This window comes from Eleutherodactylus coqui, chromosome 4 (genome assembly GCF_035609145.1).
Source record: "Eleutherodactylus coqui strain aEleCoq1 chromosome 4, aEleCoq1.hap1, whole genome shotgun sequence".
Classification (NCBI taxonomy): Eukaryota; Metazoa; Chordata; class Amphibia; order Anura; family Eleutherodactylidae; genus Eleutherodactylus; species Eleutherodactylus coqui.
Window position 1 is genome coordinate 157,697,626 of NC_089840.1, and position 14,761 is coordinate 157,712,386.

At 46.6% G+C, this 14,761-nt stretch overlaps 1 protein-coding gene across 1 annotated transcript in view; it reads right to left on the reverse strand.

The window, feature by feature from the left end:
• TMEM167B (transmembrane protein 167B) overlaps positions 1-14,761 on the reverse strand; it is a 78,355-nt gene that overhangs the window by 43,285 nt on the left and 20,309 nt on the right. The window contains exon 2 of the mRNA XM_066600337.1: positions 13,439-13,570. Coding sequence (XP_066456434.1) covers positions 13,439-13,570 — 132 coding nt within the window. The remainder of the gene's footprint in view (positions 1-13,438; positions 13,571-14,761) is intronic.

A 14,761-nucleotide genomic window follows, 5' to 3' on the forward strand; every position in this document is an offset into this window, starting at 1 on the left:
CAAAAAAAATTACTAGAACGGCTGGTCTAGTGCTGCCTCACACGCTTTCTTTCTGACAACTCTCTCCTCAACTCCCCTTCAGTCCGGTTTCCACACCATAGACTCGCACAAAACTGCCCTCACAAAAGTATCAAATAACCTGATGACGGCTAAGTCGAGAAGCGACAACTCCTTATTAATCCTCCTTGACCTCTCCGCAGTGTGACACTGTTGACCATGACCTCCTTCTCACTATGCATCGCTCTATCAGCTTTAGGCCTCTTGCCCAGGACCGTTTCGGACTCCACCAGCAGAATATCGCAGTGGAATCTGGCACAACGCCCCACAAAGACCCCATACTTACCTTTCCAGATCCGCCACATGATGCGCCTGGGGCGGCGCATATTCTCTTGATACTTTCTCTGCGTTCAAAGCGGAAGTATCGCAGGATGGACGGCTTCCATTCAGTACATATCAGTTCTTACCGAAAATTCCTTTTTTCCGAGTCATCCTGACGGCAGACATGGAGGTTGCACCTTGACCTCATAGGGACAGGAAGCAAGAGACTTCAAAAGGCTCCTCCCGCCTCCCATTCACCAGTGTCTTCTAAATTACTTACATGGACATGTCGTGGTTAACCAAGGAAGATATTTATTTGCTCCGAAAAAAACAACATGGTTAGTTCCATTTGAACATAAACAAGAAGAGGGTAGCTTACCCGGACATAACACAAGATAATATGCACAAATTTTCCGCATAAAAGGAAATGTCCAACATAGGAGCCTCTGGGCTACAGATTCGTGCCTGCATAAACGTTAATATAAACGTGTGAATTTTTGGGAGGGAAATACGTGCCGTCAGGATGACTCGGAAAAAAGGAATTTTCGGTAAGAAATTCATTCCCTTTTCCCGGCGTCATCCTGACGGCAGACATGGAGTATACCAGATTAACTCTTTAGGGAGGGACCACTGCTTGCAGGACCTTTCTCCCGAAAGAGAGATCGGAGAGGTCCGCATTCAGCCTGTAATGTTTTGCGAATGTGTGCAGGTTGGACCATGTGGCTGCCTTACAGATTTGGTCCGGCGTCGCCATAGCCCTCTCTGCCCAGGAGCAGGATACTGCCCTGGTTGAATGGGCCTTGAGTCCTTCCGGGATAGTTCTGTTGCAGGACGAGTAGGCCTGCTGGATGGTGGATTTTATCCAGCGGCTAATGGATCTCCTAGAAGCCGCTCTTCCTCTGCCCGGCCCCTGGAATTGAACAAAAAGACAGTCAGCCTTCCTAAAGGATGATGTCTGCTCTAGGTAGCATAGAATGGCCCTCCTTACATCCAGGCTATGGTAGTCTCTCCCTATCGTTTTGGGGATTTTGACAGAAGGATGGGAGAATAATTTTTTGCTGTCTGTGGAATTTTGAGGCTACCTTTGGAAGAAAAAAGGGGTCTGTTTTTAGTATGACCTTATCGTCCTGGACTAATAGGTAAGGTGTTTTACAAGATAGGGCCTGGAGCTCGCTTACGCGCCTCGCTGTTGTGATAGCTACCAGGAACACAGTTTTAAACATGAGGAACCTAATTGGAATCTGATCGATAGGTTCAAAGGGGTCTTTGCAGAGGCTTTGGAGAACTAGGTTCAGGTCCCATGGGGGTACTACGGCTAACTGGCCTCATTCTGCCGCTTTCATGAACCTGCGGATCAGTTTATGATCCGCCAAAGGTTGGTCTAAAATAGCAGAGAGCGCTGATACCTGTACTTTCAGGGTTCATGGTCTCAGGTTTTTATCTAGACCCTCCTGGAGGAAGTCCAAAATCTCCGCCACCAAAGTGTCAAGATTGGAGACTTCCAGCCCCCTCCAGGAGGAGAAGTTTTTCCAGATTATTCTAAATAGCTGAGGTCACAGGTTTTCGGGACTGGCGTAGAGTCGCGATAACTCTGGAGGACAGACCTTGTCTTAGTAGCGTCTGTTCCTCAATATCCACACCGCGAGGTTCAGTCTCTCTAGGTTGAGGCAAAGAACTGGGCCCTGCATCAGAAGGTCCTTCCTGGATGGAAGGCGGATTGGCTCAGAGATGGCGAGCTTTAGCAGCACCGGAAACCATGCCCTTTTTTCCCAGTGTGGGGCGATCAGGATGTTGCTCTGCTGGACCTTCTGAAGAACTCTCGGGATCAGGGGTATGGGGGGGGGGGGGGGTGTACGCCAGACTGAAATCCCAACTCTGGGAAAAAGCGTCTAGCCCCTCGGATCTAGGGAAAAGTAGGCGGGGCATTTTGAATTTTTGCTGCTCGCAAACAGGTCCACCTGTGGACTGCCCCAGGTTTCTGTAATGAGACGAAATTCCTCTTGATTCAAGGACCATTCCCCGGGGTCTAGGCCTCCTCGACTTAGAAAGTCGGCTGTCAGGTTCTGGGATCCTTTGAGATGGACCGCCGTCAGGGATTGTACCGTGGACTCGGCCCATCGGAAGATTCGGGCTGTTAATTTCAGCAGGTGAAATAAGTGAAAAGGCGGTCACATTATCAGAGAAGATCTTAACATGTCTCTTCTTTAGGATATCCTGAGCTCTGTAAAGCGCCTCCCAGATGGCCCTAAGCTCTCTGAAATTTGAGATCTGGGGATGCAACGTCGGACCCCATTTGCCCTGGAGCAAACGCTGCCCCACTTGCGCTCCCCAGCCAGACTGGCTTGCGTCGGTGACTACGGAGATGAAGGGCTCTGCCACCCATGAGGACTCTGCTTCTAGATTGTCAGTTGACCGCCACCAGCAGGGGGACCTTGTGACCGATAATGTCACGGGCATTCTGCCGTCCAGAGAGGTTGTTGCCCCGTCCCAGTTGCCCAGGATGGCTCTCTGTAGCGTTCTTGAGTGTGCCTGGGCCCAAGGAATAATGCCGATACAGGAGGTCATGAGGCCCAGGAGCCTCATTGCGTCCCTAATTGTTGTTTGTTTCTTCTGGCCGCATTTCTGTGCTGCCAGCCTAAGATTTCCCTGCCTGGGTGGAGGCAAAGACAAGGTCTGCGACACAGTCTATCTGTACCCCCAGGAAGGTCTTTCGCGTCTCCGGGAGAAGACTAGATTTAGGGAAGTTAACTATCCACCCCAGACTTTGAAATAGGGAGAGGACTCAGCTGGTATCCTCTGAGGATCTTCGGCGAGGATGCAATTACCAGGAAATCGTCCAGGTATGGGATGATGTCTATGCCTGCCACATGGAGATGCGCCACCATCTCTGCCACTATTTTAGAGAATATCCTGGGTGCCGTTGAAATTCTGAAGGGTAGGCACTGAAATTGAAAATGGCGTACACGGCTGCCTATCCTGATGGCAAACCACAGGTACTTGGTGTTCCGGCAGGACTGGGACGTGGTAGTATGCGTCCTTTAGATCGACGGTACTCATAAAGTCCCCTCTTTCGATCAAAGTTACAGCAGACCTGACGGTTTCCATCTTAAACCTTTTGTAGGTAATAAATCTGTTCAGGCCCTTTAGATTAAGGATCATTTGAAAACTGCCGTTTGGTTTTTTGATCAGGAATAGGGGTGAGTAGAAACCCAAGCCCTGCTCTGCTACAGGGACCCGGATTACCGCCCCCATTTGTAGCAGTTTAGAAATTTCGTTTTTAAAGATATCCTGCAGGGCGGGGGATTGCGTGGGGGTGACTGAAATTATTGGGGGGCCGGGTGAAGAATTCTATTCTGTACCCTTGGGCTATGAGCTGCAGGACCCACGGGTTATCTGTAATCTCCTGACATTCCCGGGAAAAGTTCAATAGTCTGCCCCCCACCTGGTACTCTTCTACGGGGGAAGGGGTTGTTTTTGTCTTACCCCTGCCTCCTTTGGGGTAGGACCAGCGCCCCGTCTTTCCTTTGCCCCGGTATGGCTTGAAGGATGGCTGACCTTTGTGGTGAAATCCTGTTCTTGCTTGATCCGGGAAACTGTGGGTTTGTCGGTAGCTCTTTTTAGGATCTCCTCCAAGTCCGCGCCAAAGATGTGCTGGCCATGAAAGGGGATGTTACACAGCCTTCCTTTCGAGGTCGTATCTGCTTTCCACGTTTTCAGCCAGACTGCCCGCCTGGCCATATTAGACAATGCGGCGCTTCTGGATGCCAGCCTCATAGATTGGGCAGATGCGTCTGCCAGGAAGCCTGTTGCTGATCTTAGTAGAGGCATGCATTCCAGTAACGCATCTCTAGGGGCCTTCTGTTTAATCTGGTCGTCGAGTTCCCCTAACCAGAGGAACATCGACCTCGCCACAGAAGTCGCTGCAATGTTGGACTCCAGCGTATAGGCCGTTGTTTGCCAGGCCCGTTTCATCAAGGCATCAACCCTGTTGTCCATCGGGTCTTTAAGGTGAGAGGAGTCCTCGAATGGAAAGGCTGTCTTTTTGGCCATTCTGGCCACCTGTGCGTCCACCTTGGGGACCTCCTCGTAGATGCTCACGTCTTCCTCCGCAAAGAGGAGTCTCTCTTTATACTCGTGGGACAAATAGAGGTGTTTGTCCGCGCAAGCCCATTCCTCCATGACTACTTTCTTCAGGGTATCATTAACCGGAAAGACGATGCGGTTCCTTGGCCTGAGCCCGCCGAACATGTCGTCCTTTACGGACCTTGGCTCGACCACATCCTTGACCTTCATCGTATCCCTGACTGCTTTGATCAGGTCATCCAGGTCCCCAGATGAGAACTAGTACTTTTTATTCTCATCCTTGGCGTCAGGGGGACGGTCAAAGAGTTCGCCATCTGACAGGTCGCCCAGGGATTGTTCAGACTCTGAGCTCGTTAGCGGTATGTGGCTAGCCCTTTTAGCGTCCCTTCTTTCCCGCTGAGCTGGGGGAAGACTGGAAATGGATGCCCGGACCTTCTCTCTAACCAGGGATCTAATATCTTCCCTGAATGCGGCCTGTTCATACGCCAGGATCTTGGAGGTACAATCGGGGCATAGCAGCTTTTTATGCGCCTCGTCTAGTTTTGTAAGACACGTCATCCTGTTTAGACCGGGTGGATTCCCTGTCCTGCAAAATATACATGCATGCACATAAGGGAAAAAACCCCACACAATGCTAAATCCCTGAGCATAACATCCCTGCAACAAGTAACACTTACAGTTTGCAGGGCTTCCATCTCTGATTCCTTTGTAGTCATAATGCCAGATAGCGTAAACAGAACCAGGTAGACAGATAAATCCTTCTCTGAGGGTGTGCTGTCAGTGGAAGCTTGCCGGGGGTCTCCATTTTTAAATCTCCCGCTGTTCCGGGTCAGCTGATGGCGTCTGGCGTCACCGCGGCACGCCACATCATTGGCCTCGCCCCCTCGACATGCCTGGAGGAGAGAGGCATCTGAGCCTGTGGCCCGCCGCTTTCCCCGGCAGAGAAACGCTGCATAGAGCTCTGGAAGGAGGAAGGAGGGGACTCAAGGACCTCTGGTCCGCCGCTCCGACCGCTGCGGTGGTGAACCCCGGGCGGTCAGACCTGTGGTCCACCGTACTCCCAGACTGCGCTGACACCCCGCAGGGAGATGGGAAGGGAAGCAGCGCTGTGGACCGTCAATCCCTCCAGTCAGCGTGCTTGGAAGAAAGGTGAGAGGGGGGGGGGGGGGGGGGGGGGGAAGCAGCCCTGTGGACCGTCCCCCAGCTGTCATCCTGCAGCTCCCCGGAGGGAGCTCCTCTTGCATGTCCCTGTAGGGACAGGAAGCACTGGTGAATGGGAGGCGGGAGGAACCTTTTGAAGTCTCTTGCTTCCTGTCCCTACGAGGTCAAGGTGCAACCTCCATGTCTGCCGTCAGGATGACGCTGGGGAAAATAGTATACGCTGCGATTGATTACTCTTGCATATGGATAGCTAGTGTCCACACGCTGGTGTGCATGGAAGACTGAAAGTCCACTGACTTTCATCGCCTCTATTGATCGCGTAACACGCAGTGAAAAACCACCCGAGGACATTAGCGGTCAGACTTCCTGCTGGTCAGACTCCTAGCATGAGTCACCATACAGTTTAGAAGGCTATGGTTATTTCTTATTTTAAGTGCATCACTATTAACCCCTTAGTGACCGCCGATGCACCTTTTGACGGTCTGACTATGTGGACTCTATTTCACACAGCCGGCAATTGACGGCCTCACTGGGCAATAGAGCCCTGAAGTCTGCGCGGGCGACAGCTACCTGCTATCAGCTGCCGGAGGTAGCAGACAGCCTGGAACTGTCATTGGTGGCAGTGGGGAGCGACCCCTAGTCACCGATATCCAATAGATAATGGCGATCACATACAAGTCTAAAAAAGTTAAATAAAGTTAACATTTCAGCTCCCCTCACGGATCAGATCCACGAGCGGAGCTGAAACTACTCCCCTCTACAAAAGCCGCAAATTGTCGGGATAATTTAACCCCTTCCCGCTCTACCGGTACGTCATGGCAGACTGGTACTTCGCGCAAAATGACGTACCGGTACGTCAGTCATCGGGATAGCGCGAGATCATGACTGTCCCGCATCGGAGATGTGCCCCCCGCTGTTAACCCCTTCCCTGCCGCGATCTAAGTAGATCGCGGCAGGGAAAGAGTTCACAGAGGGAGCGTGCTCCCTCTGTCTCCGGGTGGCTCTCGCGATGTCATCGCGAGAGCCCGGCCTGTCACCATGGCAACAGGACGCCAGATACTGGCGTCCTGTATTGCCTATGCCTATGATCGCTGTACAAGCGATAAGGCATGGCAGAGCAGTAGCTCTGCCATGCCTTACGACAGCGATCAGAGGCACAGTGCTGCAAGTCCCTCAGGGACTCAAATAGTGTAAAAAAAAAGAAAAGAAAAATGTAAAAAAAATATTAGCATAAAAAAAAAGGTAAAAAAAATTAAAACCCCACATATTGGGTATTGATGCGTTCGTAACGACTTGTACAAAAAGTTGAACATGCTTTTATTTTGTACGGCAAAAAGCGTAAAAAAAAAAAAAAAAAAAGCTAAAAAAACAGGCAAAATGCTAATTTTTAGCATTTTGCCTCGCAAAAAATGCAATAAAAGTGATAAAAAAGCCTTACATTCCCCAAAATGGTACCAACAAAAACTACAGCTCGTCCCGCAAAAAATAAGCCCTTATAGAGCTCCGTACATAGAAAAATAAAAAAAAGTTACAGGACTTTGAATGCAGCTATAGAGAACATAGTATGTAAGGCTGAATGAAGACAATGTCCATCTAGTCCAGCCTGTCTATCCTCCTGTGTTGATCCAGAGGAAGGCAAAAAACCGCAAGGCCAGAAGCCAATTAGCCCTTTTGGGGAAAAAATTCCTTCCCGGCTCCCTAATGGCAATCAGACTGTTCCCTGGATCAACCCCTAATAGTTCCTACCTGCCTGTAAACCCGGATTGACACTTAACCTAATATTTATATCCTGTAATATCCTTCTCCAGAAAGACATCAAGTCCCCTTTTAAACTCCTCTATGGATTTTGCCATCACCACTTCCTCCGGTAGAGAGTTCCACAGTCTAACCGCTCTTACAGTAAAGAATCCCCTTCTATGTTGGTGATGAAACCTACTTTCCTCCAATCGTAGCGGGTGTCCTCTTGTTACCGTCGTGGTCCTTGGTGTAAACAGATCGCGGGAGAGATCCATATGTTGTCCCCTCATGTACTTATACATGGTTATCTGGTCGCCTCTTAACCTTTTTTCAAGAGTAAATAGTCCCAATTTGGATAGCCGCTCTGGGTATTCCAGTCCCGTCATTCCATGTATTAGTTTAGTTGCCCTTCTTTGAATCCCCTCAAGCACTGTGACATCTTTCCTGAGCACCGGTGACCAGAATTGTACGCAGTATTCCATGTGAGGCCTGACAAGTGCCTTATATAATGGAAGGATGATGTTCTCGTCCTTCGCCCCTATACCTCTTTTAATGCACCCCAAGACTTTATTTGCCTTTGCAGCAGCTGACTGGCATTGGTTACTCCAGTTTAGTCTATTATCCACTAATACCCCCAGATCCTTTTCCATATCACTTTTCCCTAGTGGTACCCCATTAAGTGAATATTGGTGACATCCGTTTCTCCTGCCCATGTGCATAGTCTTACATTTTTCAACATTGAACTTCATTTGCCCTTTTTCTGCCCAAGCCCCCATCTTATCCAGGTCCGTTTGTAGCCGCACATTGTCCTCTGTTGCATTAATTATATTGTATAATTTTGTGTCATCTGCAAATATTGATATTTTGCTGTGCAGCCCCTCTATCAGGTCATTGATAAATATGTTGAACAGAGTGGGGCCTAATACTGAACCCTGTGGCACCCCGCTAGCGACTGTGGTCCAATCAGAGTACGCACCATTTATTACCACCCTCTGCTTTCTATCATTGAGCCAATTTTTTACCCACGTACACACGTTTTCGCCCAGTCCGAGCTGCCTCATTTTGTATATTAGCCTATTATGTGGCACGGTGTCAAAGGCTTTAGAGAAGTCCAGATATACAAGATCAATAGATTCTCCCTGGTCCAGCTTAGAGCTTACTTCATCGTAGAAACTGATCAGATTTGTCTGACATGAGCGACCCCTCATGAATCCATGCTGGTGAGGAGTTATTCCCTTATTCTCCTTGAGGTACTCATCAATGTCGTCTCTCAGAATCCCCTCGAAGATTTTTCCCGTTACTGAAGTGAGACTTACTGGCCTGTAGTTTCTAGGCTCACTTTTGCTCCCTTTTTTGTAAATTGGAACCACGTTGGCAATGCGCCAATCCAATGGTACTACACCGGTCTTGATAGTGTCTAGAAATATTAGGTATAGCGGCCTAGCTATCTTGTCACTTAGTTCCCTTAGTATCCTTGGGTGTAATCCATCTGGGCCCGGCGATTTATCAATTTTAGTTTTCTTTAGACGCTTCTGCACCTCCTCCTGCGTTAGGTATGAGATGTTTTGTGATGGGTTCGTTTTATTCCCCTGCATCTCGTGTGGCATTTCCTTTTCTTTTGTGAATACACTTGAGAAGAAACTGTTTAGTAGATTTGCTTTCCCTTAGTCATCATCAATGATTTCTCCTGCATTGTTTTTTAAAGGGCCAGCGCTCTCCCTGCAAATCCTTTTGCTGTTAATGTAGTCGAAAAATAGCTTCGGGTTGTTTTTGCTTTCTTTGGCGATTAGTCTTTCCGCCTCCTCCTTGGCAATTTTGATCGTATCTTTGCATATTTTGTTTTTTTCCCTGTATGATCTTAGCGCTTCTTCACTGCCTTGTTGCTTTAGTAGTTTGAACGCTTTCTTTTTTTCGTTTATTACCCCTCTTACCGTCTTGTCGAGCCACATTGGTTTCCTTTTAGTTGAGTTTCTTTTATTTTTAAAGGGAATGAACTGCTCACATGAGGTGATTAGGATCCTTTTGAACTTTTCCCATTTGTCCTCAGTACTGATATTTTTGAGGATGTTGTCCCAATTAATGTTACCGATAGTAGTTCTAAGCTCATGAAATTTTGCTTTACTAAAGTTTAGTTTCTTTGTCACTCCCTGATAAGGCTTCCTATTGATTGATAGCTGGAAGTTGATTATATTGTGGTCACTATTCCCCAAGTGCCCCTCAACCTGCACCCCCTTTATTCGGTCCGGTTTGTTAGTTAGCACTAGGTCCAGAATGGCCCTCCCTCTTGTTGGTTCCTGCACAAGTTGGTTCAGGTAATTATCTTTAATTACTCTCAAGAATTTATCACCCCTATGAGATTTGTAGGTTTCCTTCTCCCATGTTATATCTGGATAATTAAAGTCCCCCATGATAATTACTTCGTTTCGCTTTGACACCTCTTCTATCTGCCTTAGTAGTAAGTTCTCAGTTTCTTCTGTTGCTTTTGGTGGTCGATAGAAGACCCCTATCAGGATTTTGTTATTTTTTCCTCCCTGTATTTCTACCCACAGAGATTCCACCTGTTCGTCTCCTACCCCTATATCCTCCTGTAGCCTCGGCTTCAAGTTCGATTTGACGTACAGACATACCCCTCCCCCTTTCTGGTTCCTTCGGTCTCTTCTGAAGAGATTGTACCCCTGCAAATTCGCCGCCCAATCGCACTTATCATCAAGCCATGTTTCCGTAATTCCGACTATATCATAGTTTTCATCAGTCATTCTCGCTTCAAGCTCACCCAAAAAGAAAAGGAAGATTTCCAAAAAAAAAAAAAAAGGGTTTTATTGCAAAAAAGTGTAAAAACCTAAATATAAGCATTTTGGTATCGTAACGGTACCGACCCGCAGAAAAAATTTAGTGTGTCATTTATGCTGCATGATTAACGCTGTAAAAAAAAATTAAAAATCTATGGCAGAATTGTTGCGTTTTCTCTCCCTGTTATCATAAAAAAAAAAATCATAAAAGTTTTACGATATAGTCTATGTACCCAAAAGTGGCACCGATAAAAACTACAGCTCGCCACGCAAAAAACAAGCCCTTATATGGCCACGTCGACGGAAAAAAAAAAATGTTATGGCTTTTGAAAAATGGAGATGGAAAAATACCAAAAATCGCTTGGTCCTCAATGCCAAAATAGGCCGTGTCCTTAAGGGGTTAAAATTTACCTGCTCCTGGCTACGAAACGTAGCAGAGAGCCTGGAGATTTCACGGGGGCAACGATACGCAGTATCTGGTCACGTGATTGCCGTTATGCAATGGATAATAGCGATCATGTAACCTTTTGTCACAGACCCGATCCGTATAGGGAAGGTAAAATTACTTACCTAAGGCCTCCAGCAATATCCCCTAACGGGATGTTTCCCAAGCTTCGGCAAAATGGTGAACGCAAGCGCAGAAGCTGGAGAGGGCCTATGAAATTTAAGATCTCCTTGCTCCTGTCTACTTAAAGTAGCCCAGAGAATGGAGCAGTGACCGAGGGCCGCGATGAGTGGTCACCGGTCAAATGATCAGCGTTATCCAATGGATAATGGAAATCACATAAAAGTTTTAAAAAACTAAGTTTAATCTCCCCTCATCGATGTGATCGGTGAGAGGAGATGAAACTTCTTACTGGTGGACTCTGCATTTGAACTCCGATGTGAATCCTCCACGGACCTTCTCCAGCTTCTGCGCATGCGACCTTTGGCAAAATACCGAAAACATTAGCAGAAGCTCGAGAGGGCCTGGGAAATTTAAATTCTCCTTGCTACCTGGAGAGCCTGGAGCAGTGATCAGAGGCCTTGTTGTGCGGTTCCCGGTCACATGATCACCATTATCAAATGGTATAAAAAGGTAGTGATCTACTTAGGTCGATCTCACACAGCCAGATAGGAATTGCGGACTCCGCATGCTTTTTATCCGCAGATCAATCAAATACATTGCATAATACAATTCCGCTAACATTAGTGAATCGGAATTAATTACGTAATCCACTCGCAGAAAACAAAATGCAGCATGTTCTATCCTACTGCCGATGTCTGCAACATAGAGCCAGCCAATTGTGCTCTACGGTAGCCGATATATCTGCAGCCCATATGCAACTACAATGTGTACGGGCTGCCTGTGCCCGCGTCATCGCTAAGCAAAGGCAAGAGAAATATAATCAAAGAAAAGGTGTATTGCACATGACTGTCTCTGAGTACACAGTTATGCGCAGTTCATTACGTGGCCACGGCCGAGCTCACACCTGGGATCCACTGCAGGCCTCTGCAAGCGGATTCCACATACGGCCGTGTGAGCACGGCATTACTCAGGTCACTACCTGTAATGCCTACTTAATTTGCAAAAGTCCCTGGGAGCGCTCGCCTTTCTGCAGTTCTAGGAGCAGCTTGTTGAGTGCCTTCTGTGTGAGACCGATGCATCTCAGCAAACCTTCGAAGCCTCACAGATCGGCACTTTTTACACCCCATCCCTGTCACTGAGCTCAAGAAATACCCCACCCCAAAAAGCATGGGTGGAGGAGGGATAACCGGTTTTATTGCCCCATATGCCCATCCCAACCAGGCCTCCATAATTACCCCTGTTTTCCGACATACCATGCAGTTTACATTATTACATTTATCTAAGATTTAGGGAATCTCAAAAAAGGGGGGTGGGAAGTATTTTTAAGGAATCCATTTTTTTCTGCACTATGTATACAATAGAATTTATTCAGTTGTGCCCTGAAATCCATTGGGTGTTCCTTCCATTACAGGCCTAGCCATGTATCCAGTAGGCAGATTAGGGCAACAAGAAGTATGTTTCTGAATAAACAAACGGGGGTATTCTTCTTGGGGTGCAAATCCTCATTTTCATGTGCACTATAAAAAAAAAACATTTGCAAAAATATGACATTTTATTTTTTCACCTCAGTGAATATATTAAGGGGTGTAGTCTTTAAAATTGAGTCATTTGTGGTATTCTGATACCCAAGAGACTTGGCTTTGTGTAGGAAGATAAAATGTTCCTCAAAATGTTAATTAATGTTAAATTTGTACATCACCTAAATGGTTAAAAAAACAAACAAAAAACAGGTTTTTCCAATGTGTATCCAGAACAGACAGATGAAAATATATATAATCAAAAATTTGTATAGTATGTTTGCACATAGTTGACAAATTGCAGTTGAAAATGTGAAAAAACAACATTTCCAAAATTTTCCCACTTTTAATAAATATATCAAATTCTATCAGTCTATTTTTACAATGTAAATGAAATGGTGAAAAAACAATGTCAGGATTACTTGCATATTAGAGATGAGCGAACGTACTCTGTAAGGGCGATTTCGCAATCGAGCACCGCGATTTTCGAGTACTTCACTACTCGGGTGCGCTGTGGGGCGGGGGGTTGCAGAGGGGAGTGGGGGGTAGCAGCGGGGAACAGGGGGGAGCCCTCTCCCTCTCCCCCCCACTCCCCGCTCACCCGAGTACTTTTTACCCGAGTAGTGAAGTACTCGAAAATCGCGGTGCTCGATTGCAAAATCGCCCTTACAGAGTACGTTCGCTCATCTCTATTGCATACGCAAAACCTTTACGTTGTTAAAGTGACATGTCAGATTTCCAAAATTTGGCCTGGTCATTAAGGTGCTAACAGGCCTGGTCACTAAGGGGTTAACTTAAAAAGTCTTAGTTTTCCCCATAAACTGCACCACACCTATCCACGGGCTGGGTCTATTACTGCAGCTCCCTGTCATTCACTTGAACAAAAATGATATGAAAAAACAGTCTTCCCCCTTACAGACATTCTTGTCCACCTGATGGAGAATGGGGCTGGTTTGGTTGGGACCGTGGAGACCTGGGTGCAGTGCATGGAGGAAGCTGATTTAATCCTACAGATGTATGCTGTTTGTTAGAAGAAATGTTTGTCCTTTATTTTCCGTGCCTTTATATAATGTAAATTGGAAATTATTATGAAAAATCCTAATAAAAGTAGATTTAAAAAAAAAAAAAAAAAAAAAAAAAAAGGTGTGGCACTGCTACTGGAAAATAAAGGATCCTTTCTTTCCTAATACTGTACAATACCTTTAAAAAGCAGGCAATCTGTCCAGTTAGAAGAATTTACTTAAAATTAAAATACACACACTTACCTTTATAGAAAACTCCCCATACTCCTTTCTTCTCAGACAAAAGCCAACAACGTAAACGTGGAACCTTCCTGAAATAAGCGCAGGTACATATAAAAAGCAGAGCAAAGACCAGAAGTCCATCCAAGGTGTAGGCTAAGAGATAGAAGAAAAATAAATCAATGAAAGTTCTAAAACCAAATGTTACAATCCTTACATTTACACAGTTAAGGCTTATTCAGATGACCGTATAACGTCTGGGTTCTTACGCCCGGCCGATATACGGTTTCCCTCTGTGCAGGGGGAGGAGGCTGGAAGAGCCGGGAGCGGTGCACTGAGCTCCCGCCCCTGCCACTATTTGCAATGGGAGGGGGCAGAGCTAAGTTCTGAGACTTAGCTTCGCCCCATCCCACTCCCTTCCATTGCAAATAGTGCTGAGGGCGGAGAGGGGGCGGGAGCTCACTGCACTGCTCCCGGCTCTTCTAGCTTCGAGCCTCCCCTCTCAACCCTCTCCCCCACCACCACCACCACCTGCACAGAGGGACACAGTATATCGGACAGGTGTAAATATCCAGCCGATATACAGTCGTCTGAATAAGCCCTTAAGCTCCACTCAAACACCACTTTAACCCCTTCATGCCCTAGGGTAGTAATGGTGGGACTGGCAGACATGGGAGGTGCCAGCTGTCTGACAGCTGACACCCACGATCAGTGAGAATGACGATTATGGCGGTTAATCCTTTAACTGCCACTGTCAATGCCATTCTAACTGCTGAAATCAGCTGCTGGTATGCAGCCTACTTAAAGTCAAAATCCGCACCTAAGGTGTGTATTTTGATTGTTTCACTTTACCACAGAAAATCTGCAGTATTTCCACTACATGTGAACATACCCTTCCGGGGGTGCAACAACGGGCTCATCAAGAGAAAAGAGGCATGCCTAATTCAGCATTTCATGAATCAGCCTGCCAGTAATATGGTGGTCACAGGTTTCCTTTGAATAACTTATTCAACACAATCAAAAGCTAATTTTAGCATAGAAATAAACTTAGAAGACAGAACGCTTCTGGTCTTAGCCCAGGTAAAGCAATCGGTGGCAACTACATATACGAGGGGATGCTGATAAGTCTTTGGCTTTGTATTCTTTTTGTTTCTATGGTAATGAATGTTACATCACATGAAAGCCTTGTGTTTAATATAGGTTTTCAAAGTTTTGTGTTTGTAGCTTATGGCAACAGTGATCTAGGCACACGGGAAAACAAAATGGCGGAGTCTAAGGCGAAATTTACAGCAAACGAGAGCAGAGGAGTGATAAAATTCTTGTTTCTGCAAGAAAAGTCTGCAAAGG